Genomic DNA, 23529 nt, shown 5'->3' with positions numbered 1-23529 from the left:
TCCTCTTTGTACATAATGACAAAAATAAATGACCACTGTCTATCCCCCTTTATTAGCTGACCTCTTATTGCAATTATCTGAGATCAATCATCAGCACACCGGGCACCTGAAGTTGCTGAGGAAGCATCAGGACCTCAACATTCCAAATAGAACTTCCTGGGAATACTGGGGTCAGTCAATTCACTGAACCTCTAGTTCTCCCATTCTCCACACTCATGTGCATCTTACGTTCTAACTTCATTTCTGAACATTAACCCCACAGGTGCAAACTCAAATCCCTCTGCCAGAATTTTCCTGAATGGTGTAGCATTCCTACCTAGCTGAGCTCTCAGTCTGTAGCGCTACCCTCACTGGCCACACATTCACTTAAATTTTCCAAATCCTGTTCAACTATGAATGAATTCCATTTCATTTAATTTTTTCCAGGAATACTCTAACTTCTCAGAAGAAAAGTCCTCATTTGAGCCTTCTCAGAAGTCACTGCTGGTCTCACCTCCTACTCCCTCTTTGTTCCTTGTTGCTGTTTCTGGATATTATCTTCATGATTCTTTAAACCTCTTCACTTGCTGACTTCCATGCCATTCACCAATCCATATGCTTCTTTATTATTTTCCATCTTTGATTTTAAAAACATCAGCTTCACAATTTCTCTTGTGATCTGTCTGAAACCCCCTTACAAATTGATGACGAGGTGCAAGGTGAGAACTAGAGCTCTGTGAAGGAGCAGACTTAGCTAAAATAACGGTAGTAATCAGCCACTGCCCCTTCATTTGCTTGATAATAATCACTGTTGCCCTTTGCTTCTTTACCCTGCAGTCATGCATAATTGTCAGTATAGAACATTACCTGTGTGGAACCTTGAAATAGTTTTTGAGATATCTTTTAGGTTCTGCATTCCAGGAATGGACCCACACAGACTAAGGACTGACTCCGAATGGTCTTGGGACACTCCATCCAAGGTCCTTCATTCTAGTAACTGACCTATCTAGACAATAACCCATAACAAAGGATTGATGGTTCTCCCCCAGACCAGCCAATTAGCAGACCCTGACTAGAACTCCAGAATTTTTTCTTTTTCTTTTTCTTTTGTAATACCAACAGGCTGAAATGAAACGTTAGTCTTTTTCTGGCTCCAGTGGGTCTGGACATTCATTAAGCAAAGAATAGAACTCTCTTTGCTCTTCCAGTTCTGTCAAAACATTCCTTCACATCTAGCAGATAACCCTTGGAACTTTTACAAGGCCTCCAAAAGGTGGCTTTTATTTTTTGCCATAGCATGCCCACCACTTCATGAGTTAAATGTGCACACCCTGAAATGCTTTAAAAGAAGTCCCTTCCCTAACTCTGTGCTATCACCATTTTCCATTTTTGGTGGTAACCCATCTGCTTGCAGATACTCTTAATAAATCTCTGCTATTAACTCTATTCAGCCTGGTTCTTTGAGGCACCTTTCCACCTTTCAATATCTAACACTGTATGTAGAATAGAGGTTTTAAAAAGTTATCACTCCTCATGAAACTGCGGTGCATATATCCCTATTTCTGAAATAATGATTGTCTAACATTGATAAAGGCAGATGGATAGGCAGGCCTTTTCAATGTTGAAACCTACTCCTGCTCATGTGCTTTTTAAAACACACTTGATATGGAGTCAATTTTTATTATTTCCCCCAACTCCATCACATATATTTATAAGGGTTAGCAAATAAGATTAATCATATCAATTTTATATATGTGCATTATTCCCTAACTTACTCACAGATAGTATCGCCATCAAAATGTATTTAAAGACAAACATTTTCTAAGAGATGCTGAAAACTGTATAAGGTAAGACCAGTGTTACTTAGTTTTTGCAAAAAAAAAATTGTTTAAGTGGATTTAATACCAATTATCATTTTCTTCATCTAGTTTTAAACTTCATCATTACCTCTCATCCAGTGAAGGTTCTTTTTGTTGCAAATGAGGCTTGATTCCAAACATTGGGCGAATATTTGTAGATAAGGCTCTGATGGTGTAACTGATTTCATTCTCCCTTGTAACATCACTGTCATACCCTACCATAAAAATATAAATTATTCCTTAAGTGACTGAGGATATCAATTATGATCTTATAAGTTGGATATGAGGATATTCAACAATGTGAAATAATGTATTATAACCAAATTATGAAATAAGATGTAGCCAATAAAAATGACATAGAAGAGGGCGGCACCTGTTGCTCAGTCGGTAAGGCACCTGCCCCATGTACTGAGGGTGGCGGGTTCAAACCCGGCCCTGGCTGAATTGCAACCAAAAAATTAGCCGGGCGTTGTGGCGGGCGCCTGTAGTCCCAGCTACTCAGGAGACTGAGGCAAGAGAATCACTTAAGCCCAGGAGTTGGAGGTTGCTGTGAGCTGTGTGATGCCACGGCACTCTACACAGGGCCACAAAAAAAAAAAAAAAAAAATGACATAGAATATTTAATGTGCAATGATTTTTTCAAAGTATTAGTAAATGATAATAGCAGGCTAAAAAAGTAAGCCCAATAGGACTCCACTTTTGTTAAAAACCTTATAGACATAAATGCATATATGCCTCCGGATATACTCCCAACGTTAACAGAGTGGTCAAATTATGGATGCTATGTTTATTTTTTATTACAAAATATATTTTCCATAATGAGCTGGTGTATTAGGAAAAAAATCAAAATTGTTTTAAAATATGAGGATCAATAACGTAAAATTTATTTTAGTGGGACTTATTTAAAATATGATTATCTTTCATAAGTAGATGAAGAATATTCAAGTCATCAATACATGCTGTTCTTGAGTCACAAAATCAATTTTGATAGAATAAAACCACTAATGCCACAATTCTTCAAACATTATTACCAGTACTGGTTATAACTTCTGCAGATTAAATAAGTTGTACTAAATTTTCTTTTTTATTAAAATATAATAAATTGACTTACCCCCATCTTCTTCAGAATCTATGTCAGATTCTTCACTATCACAAGTCTTTTTTTCTCGATATCCCTCCATCTCATTTGTCCATATCATTAAAGACATATCTGTACCTCCTAGGGTAACCAACATGCTGTTATCATAAGTCCAGCGAACATTTGTGACATGTGTACTATGGGCCACGTACCTCTTAAACTTTCCAAATTTTCCCTAAAGAGGAAAATAAATTCAAACAATCTTTCTGAGAAATTTTATTATCTGAAAACATTCAGTTATAATTTTGAATTCCTTTTATTTTTCTTAGCATATGATTATAAATATAAATATTATCATTCCAAGTGCAACATGTGAAGAATCATAAGAAAATAGTGAAACTCACTAGAACAAACAATAGCAATCCAAACATGGTGAGAATAGAATAAAATTATTAGTTTCACACATCATACAGCAAAATTCTTCAGGAAAACAACTGGATATTGTGCATTAAAAGCATAAAAATGTTCTTATGTTTGACTTATCCATCTTGCTTTTAGGGATCTTTGCTAAGAAAATGCTGCATTTGCAAAAACTATATACCACAATATTTAAATACTTAAAATTTTCAATAAAGTAATAATAGCTAATTACAGTGTACACATCTATGGAATAGCGTGTATGGATTAAAAACAATTATGCAGATATACTATATTGGAAATACAACTGAGAAGGAATACAAATGCTTATGCATGGCACAACTATATAAACAAAGACTAATCATCAATTGCTTTAGTATATACTTTGTAAATATACATATACACGTGTGCACACACACACACATGCCCATGTAAATCTTTTTCATTCATTAATGCTTTTGTTTATAAGCACTACACATTGGGATGTATTTTGCTTTTTTGTTTGTTTTGGGACAGGGTCTCAATCTGTTGCCTGGGCTACAGTGTAGTGGAGTCATTGCAGCTCACTGCAACCTCAAACTCTTGAGTTCAAGCAATTCTCCTGCCTCAGCCTCCTGAGTAGCTGGGGCTACAAATATGTACTACCACACCTAACTACTTTTTGTATTTTTTGCAGAGGCAAGGTCTTGCTATGGTTCTTAGGCTATTTTACTTTTTTTTTTTTTTTTTTGAGACAGAGTCTCACTATGTCACCCTCTGTAGACGGTTGTAGCGTCACAGCTCACGGCAACCTCAAACTCTTGGGCTTAAGCAATTCTCTTGCCTCAGCCTCCAAAGGAGCTGGGACTACAGGCGCCCACCACAACGCCCAGCTATTTTTTGTTGGTATCGTTGTTGTTTGTTTGGCAGGCCCGGGCTGGGTTCGAACCCACCAGTTCCCATGTATGTGGCCAGCACCCTAGCCACTGGGCTACTGGTGCCAAGCCTATTTTACTTTTAAATATAGACAAAAATTCATGTTATAAATATTGGCAAATTTAAATCTAGAACACTAGCACTACCAAGTTATATAAGAAAATTTCCCACTTTATGGGGGCAGGACATGATTGCAAGAGGGACTTTGCCTAACAACTGCAATCAGTGTAACCTCTTATTGTACCCTCAATGAATCCCCAACAATAAAAAAAAAAATAAGAAAATTTCAAATCAAAGCATCATAAGCAGTCAAAAACAACAGATGTTCTAAATAAAACATAGTGATGGCAAAAATCAGTGAATTCTCTAGGAATGAAGCCTCTTAATAAGAATTAGGTTCAGGTGACACCTGTGGCTCAGTGACTAGGGCACTGGCCCCATATAGCGAGGGTGGCGGGTTCGAACCCCGCCCCGGCCAAACTGCAACAAAAAAATGGCCGGGCGTTGTGGCAGATGCCTGTAGTCCTAGCTCCTCGGGAAGCTGAGGCAAGAGAATCGCCTAAGCCCAGGAGCTGGAGGTTGCTGTGAGCTGTGACGTCATGGCACTATACCGAGGGCAACAAAGTGAGACTCTGTCTCTTAAAAATAAAAAAGAAAAGAAAAAAATTGCAACAAAAGAATTAGGTTCATATTCTATTTCTGACACAGCCTTACTGGCCAAGGGCATGGTTCATGCCTACATGTGGTTCACAACTGTAGTCCCAGCTACTTGGGAGGCTGAAGTAGGAGGATCACTTGAACCCAGAAGTTCAAGGCTGCGGTAAGCTCTCATCATGCCACTGCACTACACTATGGGCAACAGAATGAGACTCTGCCATTTAAAAAAAAAAAAAGTATGGTTGGAGATCTGTCATTAAAGCACAGCAAGAAGGTAATTTTTCTAAGATTGTGTGGTTCTCACTAGAATGAGGTGAAAAATGAATCCGTACATCAATTTCCTAGAGCCTGTTTCTAAGGGATCTATACCATCTGGAATGTTGGGAGTTTCTGACTATTAAATATTTTAGTGGGACACACTCTTATCAACTAAAATTTTACCAATCTATGGAGCATTTTCTTGGGTGTCTGAGTTTTCAATGAGAATTTTTAAACCTGTGTTTTCATATCAATGCTGATCTAAAAATATTAATAGCAGTTACTTCAGATCACCATGAACAAATACCTTAATATGACTCAATGTCCTATTTATGTTTACATTCATGCTGGTGCCAGATTATAATATATTAATAGAAGTTAATTTGTGACATTTAAGAAATACATGTATATGGACTTGATACATGAATTTTATATCTGTGCTAAGCAAAAGCCTAATGTTTTGTAGTAATATGATATAGGGAAGTGGTAAAAGAATTGAATAATCACATGGTGTACAGTAGCATAGGTATGTGAAACTCCAAAGAATCCATATTGTTAGGCCAGGCATGGTGGCTCACGCCTGTAATCCGAGCACTCTGGAAGGCTGAGGTGGGTAGACTGCCTGAGCTCACGGGTTTGAGACCAGCCTGAGCTCAAGGGATACCTCATCTCTAAAAATAGCTGGGCACTGTAGTGGGCACTTGTAGTCCTAGCTATTTGGAAGGCTGAAGCAAGAGAATTGCTTGAGCCCAAGAATTTGAGGTTGCTGTGAGCTGTGATGCATGGCACTCTACAGAGGGTGACAAAGTGAGACTCTGTCTCAAAGAATAAAAAAAAAAAATCCATGTTGTTTGGTTTCAACAACAATGAAAAAAATCATTCATTGCATTAAATCAATATTGTTTATTTTAATTGTATAGAGGTATTATATTTTGGATTTAATTGATTAAAACATTATAAACTTTTGAGTTTATATTTACTATTTATGGTATATATTTAATCAAAAGAATAACAAAATTATTTAAGTTAATATTGGATATAAAAGAAACGTTTCTTTTAGAAGCGTCATTTATATTATTCAGTATTGAAAAATACTGTAGAATATAATTTATAACTTAAGGCATGGGATCATAAATTATAATACTTACAGATAAAAGCTATAATAAATATGAACCACAATTCTGAGTCTTTCACAATATGCATATATTACACATTACATATGTTTCTGTTACGTATGTACCATTCATTTCACAATAATGAGATGCTATGATAAAGCACTGCCTTAACTTTTTCATAACTTATGATTATTAGAAAAGTTAAAGAAAAACACATACTTTAGTAGGATATCTAAATAACTTCACAAATCCCAAATCATCCCCAGTAGCGAGGACCATTTTGTCACTGCTGAGGCAACAAGCAATTACATCTGTGACTTCTCCAATCACTGGCCAAATTCCCTCACAGCATAAACCAAGAACACTTGTCCATGATGCCCAAGCAATTTTCTCTACCTAAAAAGACAAAACTGATGCAGTAAATTTGTAATATCTAAACCTAAAAAATTAACAACCAAAATATAAACATTTCTTTGTAATTTTGTAACATGCAAAATTAAAGTTTTAATGAAAAAAGAGTTACATTTTTAGTTGTCTTGGTTTTATAGCTTCTCTGAATCTAATAGTTCCAGCAAAAAAATTTAAACATAAATTTTCTTTAGGGGTGTACTGATGTATCCACCATGTGTTCTAGATGCTCAGCAGACAATGATAAATAAGGCTGTTTCTGCCTTTAAGATAATGAAGAAACATTCTTACAGTTTGGATCTAAGTTTCTACTAATGCATTATGGTAATCATGTCTTCTAACAACTGGAAATTAAGAATTCTTAAAGTCTTTCCCTTTATTAAGCCAATTTAATGTTAAATTTGGTGAGCCTCTCTTCCTAGGTCATACCAAAAAAGTTGCTAATATTGTCAGACACCAAACCCACTCAATTTTGTATTCTGCTTTTAAAAATAGGAATCTTAGGAATATGAGTTCCAAATATGTGCAGACAACCAGTCTCCAATCTTAGATGGCATGCCTTCTACTTGCTGTTGCAATGATTTCTGTCCTGAGAGGAAAGTAATTAGAGCACACCTAGACACCCAAGTGATTATTCCTTTTCTTTCTTTCTTTTTTTTTTTTTTTTTTTTTTGTAGAGACAGAATCTCACTTTATCGCCCATGGTAGAGTGCTAAGGCGTCACAGCTCACAGCAACCTCCAACTCCTGGACTTAGGCGATTCTCCTGCCTCAGCCTCCCGAGTAGCTGGGACTACAGGTGCCCGCCACAACGCCCGGCTATTTTTTTGTTGCAGTTCGGCCAGGGCAGGTTTGAACCTGCCGCCCTCGGTATATGGGGCCAGCGCCCTACTCCCTGAACCACAGGCACCGCCCCATTCCTTTTCTTAATACTTTGTCTCTTCTTTTACCCTTCTATGTATTCTGGCCCCCAAAAGTAAATCCACTCAATAACACCCATAATGTGAGAACCAGCTTCACCTATAACTAAACAATGGAATGTAGGAATCAATTTTCAAATCACTCTTATATAAACAACACCACAAACACCACTATCTTCCTACCTCCATGCTGGGGATGGTTTGCTTTTTCCCTCTAGGAGCTTCAAAGAATAACTGTTCTTTAGCACCAGTATTGACCTGTAAAAGCTTTCCTTAAAAAAATTAAAAAATACATATATACATATAAAAATATATAAATAAATATATATGCCAATAGTATATTTAAATTTTATGAGAAAAATTATGCTTAATATAAAAACCATTTTTCTCTGTAGTCAACATATATTAAGAGCATTTTATTTTCTTAAATTATATATAATTAATTAAATTCAAAATCAGTTTAATTTCTGTGTACATATATAAGCTATTTCTGTTGTTATGCATATACAAACCCCCCCAGAAACAAATATTGGAATTTTTTAATTTCAGATTAATCTGAGGGTGCAAATCATTAGGTTACAATGTTTACATCTGTTAGGTAAGGCCCCTGTTATAGTTGTGTCCCACACCCAGGAGGTGTGCCATATACCCTTACATTGTGCCCTTTAGGTGGGAGACACCAATCCCCCTACCTCCTCCAACTTGAATTGAGTTTTTCTCTTATGTGGGTATTAGTTCATCTACTGGTTTCATATTAGTATCGAGTACATTGGATACTTGCTTCTCCATTCTTGCAATACTTACTAAGAAAAATGTGTTTTAACTCCATCCAGGTTGAAATAAAAGATGTCAAGTCTCCATTTTTCTTAAGGCTGAAGTATTCTATGGTATACATATAACACAGTGAAATGCTTTTTTTTTTTTTTTAGACAGAGTCTTACTATGTCACCCTCGGTAGAGTGCCATGGCATCACCGCAACCTCAAACTCTTGGGCTTAAGCAACTCTCTTGCCTCAGCTTCCCAGGTAGCTGGGACTACAGGCACCCGCCACAATGCCTGGCTATTTTTGGTTGTAGTTGTCATTGTTGCTTAGCTGGCCTGGGCCAGGGTCGAACCCAGCTCCCTTGGTGTATGTGGCTGGCATCATAACCACTGTGCTATGGGCACCGAGCTGAAATTTTTTTTAAAGTATACTTGTTTAACAATATTTGGAAAAACTTAATTTACAATACTAAGTTTACAGAGTTGAATACATGAAACAATAAAATCCTTAAAAAGCAGGCATTTAAAATAGTTAACATTTATCACACTTATTAAATATAGTCATATGTCATGCATTCTGCTAAAAAGCAAAGATACTTTATTAATTCTTTGTGTATATAATTATGACTATTCTTAGAAAATGTTATGTATTTTTGTATCAAACAATGAGGAAGATGACTTTAAAATATTCAACAACATTTCTAGTTTCCAAATTTGAAGTTACTGTTTATTTCAGATTTATCTGACAAAAACAAAGGTATCATGGCTCAGCACCTGTACCTCTGAGGCTAGGGTGCCAGTCACATACACCAAGGCTGGCGGGTTTGAACCTGGCATGGGCCTGCCAAACAATAACTACAATAATAACAAAAAAAAATAGCTGAGAGTTGGGGCAGCCTCCTGTAGTATCAGCTACTTGGGAGGCTAAGGGAAGATAATCACTTAAGCCCAAGAATTTGAGGTTGCTGTGAGCTGTGATGCCAGGGCTTTCTATGAGGGTGACATAGTGAGACTATCTCAAAAAAAAAGATAAGGATATCATCATGATCAACAATTTTTTAATTTAAATTAAATTTTTTTTATTTATTATGGGTATATATAATAGTTGCATAGTAATGTTTTGTATAATATTCCAATTATTTTATACATTAAACAATGTATACTTACTGTACTACATTTGAATGACACTGAAGTACTGAAAAGCCTAAAGTTTACAATGCTCACCTTCACAAGTAAAATAAAGTAGTAAAAAATAATTTTGAGAATGTTTTCACAATTTTTAAACTCATCTGGTGAATCACTTTTGTTACTCAAAAATAGCTAGACTAAATCAAATGAAATGTTTATAAAATCTTAAGGTATTTAAAGTCTTACCTCTAATATCCCAATCAATATGGGTTATGTAACTGGTAGCTCCTTTGCATATTCCTACTCGTTTACTACTGATAACGTTGTATATATCTATGAAGCCATCATGGGATGCTACAGCTAAGTATTTCCCAGAACCTATAATAGAAACATTAGTTTGACATATTCTACCATAGGAAATACTTTTTATACTCTGCAACTTGGGTTAACTATCCTAATTAGTTTTTTGGAAAATCTTACGTGTTTCCTAAGTTATAATATAAGAAGAGAGATGTTTCTAATGACAAATGATAACATTTTTCAAGTATATTATAATTAACAAAATTTTTTTTAGTGTAAGAAATTAGTTCAATGGAGGTCAAATGTCAAAAATTATCTACAATGTAATGTTGATACACTTCGTATTTAACAACAAAAAACTTCTCTAAATTTAGAAAAAATAAAATAAAAGTGGCCCAGGGAGGTGGCTTACACCCATAAACCTAGCAATTCTAGAAGGCCAAGATGGGTGGATTACTTGAGCTTAGGAGTTTGAGACAAGCCTGAACAAGAGTAAGACTCCATCTCTACTTAAAATAGAAAAATGAGCTGGGTGTTGTGGCAGACACTTGTAGTCCCAGCTACTTGGGAAGCTGAGGCATAAGGATCACTTGAGCCCAAGAGTTTGAGGTTACAATGAGCTGTGATGAGGCCATGGCACTCAACCCCAGGGTGACAGAGTGAGATTTTATCTCAAAATAAATAAATAAATTAATTAATTAAAACTAAACCATAAGTAAATTTTACCATAAGTAAATTTTGCCTTAACTTTAGTCCTACTTTACAGTACATTTTGTAGTAGTGAATATATGAGAATTGATGGAGTAAAATCAATGCAATTTCAAAACATTAAGAATATAATGAAAAAAATTAAAAAATAAAAATAATAGCCAGGTGTTGTGGCACGTGCCTGTAGTCCCAGCTACTCGGGAGGCTGAGGCAAGAGAAACACCTAAACCCAAGAGCTGGAGGTTGCTGTGAGCTGTGATGCTACAGCACTTGACCGAGGGTGACAAAGTAAGACTCTGTCTCTTAAAAAAAAAAAAAAAAAAAAGAATATAAAAAATGAAAACAGTCATTCAACCCTTTTTATGTTACAAATGAGGAAACTGAAGCCCAAAGAAGTGCCCCAGCCCAAGCCACATTGACCATTTAGTGACATAATTAGCACTAAGGCAGATATTTGTACTTATCTAATATATGGCTTTTCCCTCTTTCCACACTACCGCTTCTAGACAAAGTGTAAAATTCTGAGATAAATTAATAAAAATTACACATTTATACATTTGCTCACTGACAGACCGCAGTTAATAATCAAACACAATTTCAATAGACTCTTACCAGGTGAAAATCGAATATCTGAAATAATATCTTTTCTGTGGTGAAAAGACACAAGATCCTCAAGAGTATCTGCATTTGCCATTAAGAAACTTCCATCATTAAGACCTACAGCCAAAGTTTTGCCATCAGGAGAAAAACAGCAACACCTCCCACCTAGAAGAAAAAGATAATATATATTAGGTAATTTTCTTTCATTTAAAAAAAGTATTTTTTGTTGTTGTTGTTGTTGTTGAGACAGAGTCTCACTCTGTCACCCTCAGTACAGTACCGTAGCGTCACAGCTCACAGCAACCTCAACTTCCTGGGCTTAAGCGATTCTCTTGCCTCAGCCTCCTAAGTAGCTGGGACAACAGGTACCTGCCACAATGCCCAGCTATTTTTTTGTTGTAGTTGTCACTGTTGTTTAGCAGGCTCAGGCTGGGCTGGAACCTGCCAGCTCTAGTGAATGGCGCCTTAACCATTGGGCTATGGTTGCCAAGCCAAAAAAAAGTATATCTTAAATGAACCTTTAATTTCAAAGAGGATATGTCCTTAAATTAACATAAACATGGAATCAAGTGATAGAGATAACAATTTTTTTTTTTTCAGGATACTGCTTCAATATACAATGTGAAATGTTTACATTGAACTAAGTAACACATCCATCACAATTATACTCATTTCTTAATAGTTTTGGAATATACCATTGCATCATGCACATTAGATGAGGTCCCCCCAAATACCCTCCCTCCTCCCGCCTCCCCTTTCCCCTCCCCTCTCTCTCCTCTTCCCTTTTACTTTCTGGACTATAGTCAGGTTTTGCCATTCATATGAATGTGTAGGTGATAATATATTGATTTCATAGTAGTATTGAGTACACTGAATATTTTTTTCCCATTCCTGAGATACTTTACTAAGAAGAATATGTTCCAGCTCCATCCAAGTAAACATAAAAGATGTGAAGTCTCCATCTTTTTTATGGCTACATAGTATTCCATGACGTACATACCACAATTTGTTAATCCATTCATGGGTCGATGGGCACTTGGGCTGTTTCCATGTCTTGGCTATTATGAATTGGGTTGCAATAAACATTCTGGTGCAAATGTCTTTGTTGTAAAATGATTTTTGATCATCTGGGTATATACCTAGTAGAGAAATTGCAGGATCAAACTGTACGTCTACTTTTAGTTCCTTGAGTGTTCTCCAAACTTCTTTCCAAAAAGGTCGTATTAGCTTGCATTACCACCAGCAGTGTAGAAGTGTTCCCTTCTCTCTGCATCCACACCAACATCTGTAGTTTTGGGATTTTGTGATGTGGGCTAATCTTATTGGAGTTAGATAATATCTCAAAGTGGTTCTGATTTGCATTTCTCTGATGATTAAGGATGATGAGCACTTTTTCATGTTTGTAGGCCATGCGCCTGTCCTCATCAGAGAAGTTTCTGTTCAACTCCCTTGCCCACATAGAAATGGGGTTATTTATTCTTTGCTTATTGATTAGTTTGAGTTCTCTGTAGATTCTAGTTATCAGACCTTTGTCAGAAGCATAACCTGCAAAAATCTTCTGCCATTCTGAAGCTTATCTGTTTGCTTTACTTACTGTGCTCTTGGCTGTGCAAAAGCTTTTTAGTTTGATCAGATCCCAGTAATGGATTTTTGGTGTTACTTCAATTGCCCAGGGGGGGTCCTCCTCAAAAAATAGTCTCCCAGGTGATTTCTTCAAGTGTTTTCCCTGAACTCTCTTCTAGTATTTTTATAATTTCATGTCTTGTTTAAATCTTTTATCCAATGAGAATCAATTTTTGTTAATGGTGAAAGGTGGGGGTCCAGTTTCAGTCTTCTCCAGGTCACCATCCTGTTCACCTAGCACCATTTGTTAAATAGGGAGTCCTTCCCCCACTGAATGTTTTTGATAGGGTTGTCAAAGATCAAATGCCGATAAATAGCTGGGTTCATCTCTTGGTTCTCTATTCTGTTCTATAAATCTACCTCTCTCTTTTTGTGCCAGTACCATGCTGCTTTGATCACTATAGATTTATAGTATAGCCTGAAGTCCGGTAACATGATACCTCCCGATTTGTTTTTATTTCTAAGTAATATATTGGCTATTTGAGGTTTTTTTCTGATTCCATATAAAACGAAGCATTATTTTTTCAAGCTCTTTAAAGTATGATGATGGTGCTTTAATAGGGATTGCATTAAATCTGTAGATTGCTTTGGGTAGTATGGACATTTTAACAGTGTTGATTCTTCCCAGCCACGAGCATGGTATGTTTTTTCATTTGTTAACATCTTCAGCTATTTCTTTTCTCAGAGTTTCATAGTTCTCTTTATAGAGATTTTCACGTCCTTTGTTAGGTAAATTCCCAGATATTTCATCTTCTTTGGCACTATTGTAAAAGGAATAGAGTCCTTGATTGTTTTTTCAGCTTGATTATTGTTGGCATATATAAAAGCTACTGATTTGTATGTATTGATTTTGTGTCCTGAGATGCTGCTGTATTCCTTGACTACTTCTAAGAGTTTTGTAGTTGAGTCCCTGGGATTTTCCAGGTATAAGATCATATCATCAGTGGAGTGTGAGTTTGATCTCCTCTGACGGGATAACAATTTTTATAGAAATTGGTAGTATAAGTTTTTAAGTGGCAATTAAAACAAACTTGCCACTGAATATAACAAAAACAAGTACTGGTATTTACCTTAAAAGAAATTAAGTTATGAAAAAGAAAGAGAGATTATTAACATAAAAATCCAATGACATATGTGGAAAATTTGTGGGGGCATGGGAAGGGGATGTTACTTTTGTAGCCTCTATGCAACAAATCAGTAATTTAACAAATAAGGCCGTCCTCATAAAAATGTTTAAAAATGCTGGAAAAAAAAAATAGCCAGATGTAATGGTGCATATCTCTAGTCTCAGATACTCAGGAGGGTGAGGTTGCCTGAACACAGGAATTTTCAGGCTGCAGTGAGCTATGGTCATGCCACTGCATTCCAGCCTGGACAACATAGTGATACCCTGAAGGGAGGGACAAAGGGAAGGAATGAAGGAAAGAAGAAATGAAGGGAAGGGAAGAGGAAGGGAAGGGGAGGGAAGAAAAGATTTAAAAAATGATAAGCAAATAAAGAGGATGACAAAACATGTACATAAATTTTAAGAAAGAAAAAAACTATTAAAATTTTAATACTCAAGTCATGTTTGACTTCTGCAATTACAAGAGGTGCTGAAATGTGACTTCTACTCTTCTTTTGTTAGCAGTATATAATAAATAATTTTTTAAAAATAATATAATTTTAATATGGTCTTTCTCTTTCATAAAATATGTATAAGTTCGTTTGGTACTCTCTGTATTAAGTTAAACTAGGAAGCTATACCTATACGAAGGGTGACAATTAAGTTTGCAGACTTGCCACTGTGTACTACTCAACAGCACTGTACAAACATCTTGGTACGGTTTCATGACCTTGGTATATCAATGTCTCACAGCTGTGTTCATGTCAACATGTGGCAGTATCTTGCTAAGTTGCCTTCATTACTGTTGCATGGCTTTGTGTGCTGTCTCAACAATGTCTGAGCTTGAATTAATTCAATGAATGAACATTCAATTTCTTTCTTTCTTTTTTTTCTTTTTGAGACAGAGTCCTACTTTGCCCACCTCAGGAGAGTGCCGTGGCATCATAATTTCACAGCAACCTCAAACTCTTGGGCTCCAGTGATCCCCTTGCCTCAGCCTCCTGAGTAGCTGGGATTACAGGCACCCACCACAATGCCCTGCTAGTTTTTCCATTTTTTTTTTTTTATAGTAGAGCTGGGGTCTCATTCTTGCTCAGGTTGGTCTCAAACTCCTAAGCTCAGGCAATCCATTTGCTTTAGCTTCCCATAGTTTTAGGATTACAGGTGTGAGCCACTGTGCCCAGCCCCTATGTTCAGTTTTTTGAAGAACCTCCATTCTTCATAACAGTAGTAGGTACACTAACTTACATTCCCACCAACAGTGTACAAGGGTTCCCCTTTTCTGCACCATCACCAGCATTCATTATTTCCTGTCTTTTTGATAAAAGCCATTTTTAACTGGGATAAGATACCTCATTGTAGTTTTGATTTACATTTCTCAGATGACTAATGATATTAAGCATTTTTTCATATACCTGTTGGCCATGTGCATATATTCTTTTGAAAAATGTCCATTCAAGTCCTTTGACCATTTTTTAATCAAATTATTTGATTTTTTTCCTATTACATTTTTAGAGCTCTTTATGTATTCTACTTATTAATCCCTCATCAGATGGGTAAGTTTATAAATATTTTCCCCCATTCTGTGGGTTGTCTCTTCACTTTATTGGTTGTTTCCTTTCCTGTGTAGAAGCTTTTTAGCTTTATGCGATCCCATTTGTCCGATGTTGCTTTGGCTGCTTGTGCTTTCGGGGTATTATTCAAGACATCCTTACCCAGACCAATGTCCTGAAGCATTTCTCCAATGTTTTCTTTTAGCAGTTTGATAGCTTCATGTCTTAGATTTAAATCTTTAATCCATTTTGATTTTATTTTTATATATGACTTAGAGATAAGGGTCTAGTTTTATTCTTCTGCATATGGCTATCCAGCTTTCCCGGAACCATTTATTGAAGAGATTATTCTTTCTCCACTATATGTTTTTGGCACCTTTGTTGAACGTAAGTGCACTACAGATGTGTGGTTTTATTTCTGTTCCATTGAAGACGGTCAACTAACTTTGAGAGTAAGTAAATAGTCAATAATGAATATAACGATTGTTGGGATTGTACGTCCTCACTTTTTGGAGAAAGGGGGAGAACTGCATTTGTACCAAAGGTAGTTACATCTCTTTGGGTAGAAACATAAGGTTAGTTATGATGTTGTACTAAAGTTAAAATGTATGTAGAAAGTTAAAATGCATGTGGAAGCTGATCAGCCAAAGGGGTAGATTGTGCAGTTTAGTATTTATTACCTCTCAGTTCCAAATCTACCATTCTTTGGGCCTCTTACAAGAGTTTTCTTTTGCCAGCTGACTGATAATAAGTTTTGCCAACAGAGGGTGCTGGAAAGACACTACACAGACCAAACAGAAGGTGATTCCTCTTCCAGTGTGTTGTTTTGCAGGGGTCTGGCAGCCTGCTCCACAGTGGCAGCCGGCAGCCACAGCCCCATCCTCCAGCAAGTTTCTTCAGTCACAGAATTGGCCCTAATGATTCAGCTGTGATTTGCAGTCTCCAGCAAGATTCTCTGCCAAGACAGAAGCAGTCTTCACAATAACCCTTTCCTAAGTTTTTTACTAAGCAGTGGTCCTGACCATTCAGTATTTGCCTGTGCCTGCTGGCAAGCTTTTCCTTCAACCAGTGACCACTCTCACTGTTCTACTGAGGCCTGCACCCTCTGAAAAGCTTCTTAGCTAGACTCACTGCGTGTTCTGATGGCAGTCACATCCTTTCCAAACAGGTCTGAATCTCCTTTAAATTTCTTTCTTTGTTCACTCTCCCTCAGCAACGAGGGCTTAGTAACTGCTTTCTACAGTGGCTACATCTAAAGCCTTTTTAGTAGGTTACTACCTTTTACCAGCTAACAATTCTTTCTATTAAATTTCTCTTATTCAAATGACTAGTGTAGTCTCTGTCTTCTGACTGGACAGTAACTGATCTAATCTCCAAAAGTGTGAGTACACATATGAAAAACGGCAGCCAGGGAGAAGCCCTGGAGCATTCCCAAATGTAGAGAGCAGGAAGGAAAGGCAAAGCCAGCAAAGGAAACAGACAAAAGGAGCCAGTGAAGTAGAGAAAAAACAGGTATGTATGGGTTGCAGTGAGGAGTGAAGAAAGTGTTTCAAAAAAGAAGGAATGATCACTTGTAACAAAAACTGCTGTGAGGTGAGATGAGAACCAAGAACTGACAGAGAAATTGGCAGCAGGTTCAATGGACAAAGAGAGACAAAAAGTTAATTGGAGTGAGTTATGGAGTAACTGTCAAGTGAACTCAGAAGTTAGCCTCAACTGTTTTGAGAAGTTCTGCTACAAAGGGAAGCAGAGAAACAGAATAGTAATTAGATCAATCATCACAGCTGCTATTTTACTCAATCCTTATTCTGCTGGTTTGGTACAGGCATAGAGCAAGTGGAAAGTTGAGTTTAAACAAAGAATAACATAATAAATAGCCGTTTAAATTCACAGCTGAGCGAAAAATAGAAAAATTCCAGTTATCAAAAATAAAATGGGGGCAGAAAAATCAAGCAAAAAAGCCACATCTTCCCTAAAGGTACAAGAAACAACTCATGCACCTAGACCTCCTGGACAAAACTGCAATTTCTGAAGTGATGTTAATTGTACTCATTACAATATTGGCTTTCAAATTCTATGTCAATTTTAAGCTCCATCACCAATAGTGATGATGTAATACCCTTGTTTCCAAATTAAAAAACAATCTGATCTCTGAATCATTAGCATTAAGAGTTATATACTGCATTAATTTTTTTAATTGAGAATGGCTTATACAAAGTATTCCTTTCTATTTTCTTACTTCTCTCAAGTGTTATGAAGATGATGGTCACTTGGCTTTTCCTGTGGCTAGACAATCCTTTCCTTCATCTTTGATTCTGTCACATTTCTTAGAGTAGTTATTCCCAACTTTTTCAACTAGAGGTCCTCCTATAGTATACCCACTCTATTAGATAACATTCTCTGCCAGTTTACTCAGAAATTCAAAGCTGCCTATATAATCATCTACCCTAGATTAATAATAATAGCACCGCTCCAACAATTGAACTCCTTGTCCCTCTACACTACCAGCCTCATTTGCCTCCTACTAATGTATCCGGTTTTGTTTGATCCTAAAATATCCTTCCTTCAACTCTGTTACCCCTTTTTAAGTTAAGGCCTTCTCAGTTTCCAGTTCTGAATTATGCATATGCCATAATCACAAAGAAAAATACAGCACTGTTTACTTCCTATACTCTTTCTTCCAACATGTCATTGGAAATTTGCTCAGTTTAGGCATCATCATAGGAGATCCTACAAGGCAAAGACTGGGCACAGTAATTTTCTTTATGTAGCACCACAAGCAAGTAGATATTTAATAAATATTTTAAAATACTTAAAATCTTTTTTAACATGGTTTTTATTGTTTTCTTATTATTTGTAAGGGTTAGAAAATTGTGATAAACTATGCTCAAGTCTGAGAGCCTCTTACCCTTTTTCAGCTTCCGGACAGCCAACATACAGTGACTAGGAGAGAGATCCCATATTCTTAAGGTTTTATCATCACTCACAGTAGCACAGATGGGCAAATAAGGATGTGTAGCCAAACCCCACACCTCTCCTTCCATGTGTCCCTATAAAACATAGTCAAGATCAATTCCACCCAAAGATATATATATATATAAATAGTATACTTCAGAATAAAACTAAAGATAATATTCAATAATATATGACGATGGATAGAATAAGTTTTAATGAGACTTATTTTTGAAATGCCCCATAAAATACCTTTGTAACAACTTTATCTTCACAATTACAAAATAATCAAGTTAGTATTAAAATTAACTTACAATCTTAAAACATTCTGTGTGGAAAGGATAGGAATTAGCTACCCTCAAATGTTAATAATTGCCACACAGTAGGGATTCCCTATATGATAGAATACAAAGCTCCACAGACCTCATTAAAGAAATTAAAAATTTAAAACAAACAAAGCCATTTAAAGTCTCTGGAAATAGTTCCAAGGACATACAACAAATGAAGGAACATTTAGTGAAGAAAATCTGCTAACATTTAGTAGGAACAGTAAGAGTCTGTGGTATTCAAACTAACATCCAGACTAGATGTGGTAGCTCGTGGCTATAATTTTAGCATTTTTGGGAGGTGGGAGTATTGCTCGAGGCCAGGAATTCAAGACCAGCCTGGGCAACATAGTGAGACCTCATCTCTACAAAATGTTAAATATTAGCCAGATGTGGTGGCACACACCTGTAGTCCCAGCTACTCAGGAGGCCAAGGTTGGGAGGATTACTTGAGTGCAGAAGTTTGATGTTGCAGTGAGCTATGATCATGCCAATGCACTCTAGCCCAGCTGACAAAGCTAGACCCTATCTCAAAAAAATAAATAATACAATAAAATAAACAGATCTACTACCTTCTTGCCTCCTCATCTGGATGGAACCTCCAGGCCAGACTAATACAACCAAGAACACACAGCCCCCATGTCCCAGTTCCTGGGCTATCTTCCCAAGAGGGGCAGGATACCAGCATGTCTCCTTCTCCCCCCAGCTGTGTGTTGCTGAGGCTAAATTCTTGGCAATCTCAGAGGACAGGTAGGAAATCCCTTCTGCCCAGCTTCTCCTCCAGATAGAGGCTCTACTTTGGGTACAGTGCCACTGAGAATAATAGGGCCCTGATGGCAACTCAGGAATACCTGAGCTGACAATCCTCTCTCTCCTTAGCAAGCATTCAGCTCCTAAGGCCTGAGATACTCAGGAAAAAGTGTTCCATTGGGCCTCACTCTCAACTCCAGAGCACTGGCTCAGAGATTTTGCCTGAAGTAAGAGGAAAGCCAGAAAAAGAGCTCCTAAATCCTTTTCTCAAAGAACAGACTTCATTTCCAGCAGAGTGTAGAAATTCTCATGTCTAAGGGTAACCTCAGAAACAGTGGAGGTTGTGATAGAAGGTAATTGGGAGATTGGTAGATTCATTGGACAAATAGGCTTAACTGCAGACCAGCTAGTTTGTCCAAGGTAATCAGAGAAATCTCAGAGATAGCTAAAAGGAGGTTGCTTGGAGTCAGAACAAACCTCAAACGCTGAGGGAACTTACCCTTCAAAGGAACCTGAATTTGATTGGGTTAGTCTGGGGAGCAATTTATAACCCTAGAAAATGTTGTAAACAATAAAGCCATCAGCCAGCAATAAAAGGAGTTTAAAATGTTGGGTGTAGTCAGGGAACAGACAAAGAGGAGGGAATACTTATGAAACCAATATTACCCTCATACCAAAACCAGACAAAGACATTACAAGAAAACTATAGACCAATATCCCTAATAAATATGGACACTAAAATCCTCAACAAAATACTATCAAATTGAATCCAATTAATATAGAAAGAATCATACACCGCAACCAAGTGAAATTTATCCCAAGAATGCAAGGTTGACATAACATACAAAAATCAATTAATGCAGTACATTGTATCAACAGAATGAAAAACAAAAACCACACAAGCATCTCAATAAGACATAGAAAAAGCATCTAACAAATCTGTCTCCACCTATAATGACAACACTCAACAAACTTTGAATAAAAGGGTAATTCCTCAACCTAGTAAAGGGTATCTATGAAAAATCCACAATTAATACTAAATGGTGGAAGTTTAGGCACTTTCCCTCTAAGATTAGGAACTAGACAAGGATGTCTGTTCTCTTACCACTTATCTTCAACATGGTATTGGAAGTTCTAGCCAGCATAATTGGACAGGAAAAAGAAATAACATGTATCCAGATCAGACAGGAAAAAGTAAAAGATAACATAACCTTGTATATAAGAAAATCCTAAAGAATCCACCATAAAACTGTTAGAACTAATAAACAAGGTCAGCAAATTCATAGGATATCGGTCAATGTACAAAATCAATTATATTTCTACAATTGACAACTCAGAAACAAAATTAAGAAAACAGCTCTACTGTGAATGGAATAGAGTCCTTAACTGTTTTTTTAGCTTGACTATTGTTGGTATATACAAAGACTACCGATTTATGAATGTTGATTTTGTAACCTGAGACTCTGCTGTATTCCTTGATCACTTTAAAAGTTTTGTGTAGAATCCCTGGTGTTTTCCAGATATACAATCATATCATCTGTGAAGAGTGAAAATTTGATCTCTTCTGACCCTATATGGATACCCTTGATCGCCTTTTCTTCCCTAATCGCGATGGCTAAAACTTCCAATACAATGTTGAAGAGTAGTGGAGAGAAGACAGACACACGACCTACAGACATATGAAAAAATGCTCATCATCTTTAATCATCAGAGAAATGTAAATCAAAACTACCTTGAGATACCATCTAACTCCAGTAAGATTAGCCCATATCACAAAATCCCAATACCAGAGATGTTGGCGTGGATGTGGAGAAAAGGGAAATACACTGCTGGTGGGAATGCAAATTAATACATTCCTTTTGGAAAGATGTTTGGAGAACACTCAGAGATCTAAAAATAGATCTGCCATTCAATCCTATAACTCCTCTACTAGGTATATACCCAGAAGACCAAAAATCACATTATAACAAAGATATCTGTACCAGAATGTTTATTGCAGCCCAATTCATAATTGCTAAGTCATGGAAAAAGCCCAAGTGCCCATCGATCCACGAATGGATTAATAAATTGTGGTATATGTACACCATGGAATATTACGCAGCCTTAAAGAAAGATGGAGACTTTACCTCTTTCATGTTTACATGGATGGAGCTGGAACATATTCTTCTTAGTAAAGTATCTCAAGAATGGAAGAAAAAGTATCCAATGTACTCAGCCCTACTATGAAACTAATTTATGGCTTTCATATGAAAGCTATAACCCAGTTATAACCTAAGAATATGGGCAAGTGGGGGGAGGGAGGGGGGAGGATGGGCAGAGGGAGGGTGATTGGTGAGATTACACCTGTAGTGCATCTTGCAAGGGTACATGTGAAACTTAGTAAATGTAGAATATAATTGTCTTAACACAATAACTGAGAGAATGCCGGGAAGGCTATGTTAACCAGTGTGATGAAAATGTGTCAAACTGTTTTTAAAACCAGTGTATGGTGCCCCATGATTGCATTAATGTACACAGCTATGACTTAATATTAATAATAAAAAAAAGAAAACAGCTCTATTTATAAAAACATCAAAAAGAATAAAATAGCTAAAAATAAATGTAACAAAATAAGTACAAGACTTGTACACTGAAAACTATAAAATAGTGTTGAAAAAAGTTTTAAAAAATCTAAATAAATGGAGAGCAGTCCCATGTTCACCAACTGAAAGACTCACTGTTGTTCAGATGGCACTACTCCCCAAACTGATTCACAGAACATTGCTACTACTAACACTGTGGTACATATTTCTTGAGTAAATGTATGAAAACATCCCTGAGAGGTATATACATTTCCATACTTATAATTACTATGGTTTTATAATACTTTATTTCTAGCATGGAGAATTTCTTAAACTTCTTTACTATTCTTATTTTCTCAAATGGGTAATATTTTTAAAAAGATTTCCAGAATTTATAAAAAATTTTCATTAAGATTTGGATTGTGATCATATTCGATTTAGAATTTATTTAGTTCTTCTATGGCTTTAGTAAAAGTCTATAGTTTTCTTAACACAGACCTTGCATATTTTTAGCTATATTATTCCTGGTTATTGTATAGTATTTTTTATGAGATTTTTAATGTCATATTTTCTCACTGGATATTGTTAGTATACAGAATATTGTTGATTTTTACATTGACTTTGTACCCAATCACTTTATAGGACTCCTTAATTAATTCTAATAATTTTTCAGTTTGTGGCTCAGCACCTGTAGCTCAGCAGCTAGGGCTCCAGCCACATACACTGGAGATAGTGGGTTTGAATCCAGACCAGGCCTGCCAAACAACAATGACAACTACAACTAAAAAATAGCCAGGCGTTGTGGAGGGTGCCTGTAGTCCCAGCTACTTGGGAGGTTGAGGCAAGAGAATCGTTTAAGCCCAAGAGTTTGAGGTTGTTGTGAGCTGTGATGCCATGGCACTCTACCCAGGGTGACAGCTTGAGACTCTGTCTCAAAAAAATAATAATAATTTTTCAGTTTGTTTTCTTGATATTCAAGGTGTAGGATTATAATGTCTGGCTGTTGTCTATTTATTTCCAACATGTATATCTTTTATTGTTTTATTTTATTGGATTAGCTAAAGCCCCCAGCACACTGTTAGACAATAATAATGAGCTCTGGAATCCTTGTCTTGTTCTTATGTCAAGGAGGTAATAAGACATTATAAATATTTATATATTTTTTGATATGTAGTCTCCCTTAGTCACCTTCAGTAAGGTGCCATGGCATCATAGCTCACAACAACCTCGAACTCTTGGACTCAAGTGATCTTTGCCTCAGTTTTTTCATGTTTAGTAGAGATGGGATCTTACTCTTGCTCAGGCTAGTCTGGAACTCCTGAGCTCTAATAATCCACCCACCTCAGCCTCTCAGAGGGTTAGGATTACAGGTGTGAGCCACCATGCCTGGCCAAGATATTAGAAACCTTAAACTTTATAATAACTATCAAAAATAATAAGATGTGTTAAAAATTTTTTAACTGGGAAGCCATTAGGTGGAAAGAGCCCCAGCCCTTTTAAGTTTCTATGTAAGCAAACCAAAGCCCAATATAAATAATAAAATGAAACTAGAGAC

At 36.5% G+C, this 23529-nt stretch overlaps 1 protein-coding gene across 9 annotated transcripts in view; it reads right to left on the bottom strand.

The window, feature by feature from the left end:
* Nucleotides 1-23529, bottom strand: part of EML5 (EMAP like 5) — a 177946-nt gene that overhangs the window by 54318 nt on the left and 100099 nt on the right. For 8 of the 9 annotated variants that reach the window (XR_008382276.1, XR_008382277.1, XM_053600971.1 and 5 more), the window contains 8 exons: nucleotides 18294-18435; nucleotides 11117-11269; nucleotides 9743-9874; nucleotides 8410-8487; nucleotides 7789-7877; nucleotides 6498-6674; nucleotides 2950-3151; nucleotides 1927-2053 (listed from right to left, as the gene is read on the bottom strand). Coding sequence is in view for 7 of the 9 variants with exons in the window: in XM_053600971.1 (XP_053456946.1) it covers nucleotides 1927-2053; nucleotides 2950-3151; nucleotides 6498-6674; nucleotides 7789-7877; nucleotides 8410-8487; nucleotides 9743-9874; nucleotides 11117-11269; nucleotides 18294-18435 (1100 nt within the window). In the remaining 2 variants the exon portion in view is untranslated. The remainder of the gene's footprint in view (nucleotides 1-1926; nucleotides 2054-2949; nucleotides 3152-6497; nucleotides 6675-7788; nucleotides 7878-8409; nucleotides 8488-9742; nucleotides 9875-11116; nucleotides 11270-18293; nucleotides 18436-23529) is intronic. The other variant, XM_053600972.1, reaches the window with a different exon arrangement.

The sequence above is a fragment of the Nycticebus coucang genome, chromosome 9, assembly GCF_027406575.1.
Source record: "Nycticebus coucang isolate mNycCou1 chromosome 9, mNycCou1.pri, whole genome shotgun sequence".
NCBI lineage: Eukaryota > Metazoa > Chordata > Mammalia > Primates > Lorisidae > Nycticebus > Nycticebus coucang.
Note: the sequence above shows the minus strand (reverse complement) of the source record. Positions and strands in the feature narration are given on the sequence as shown.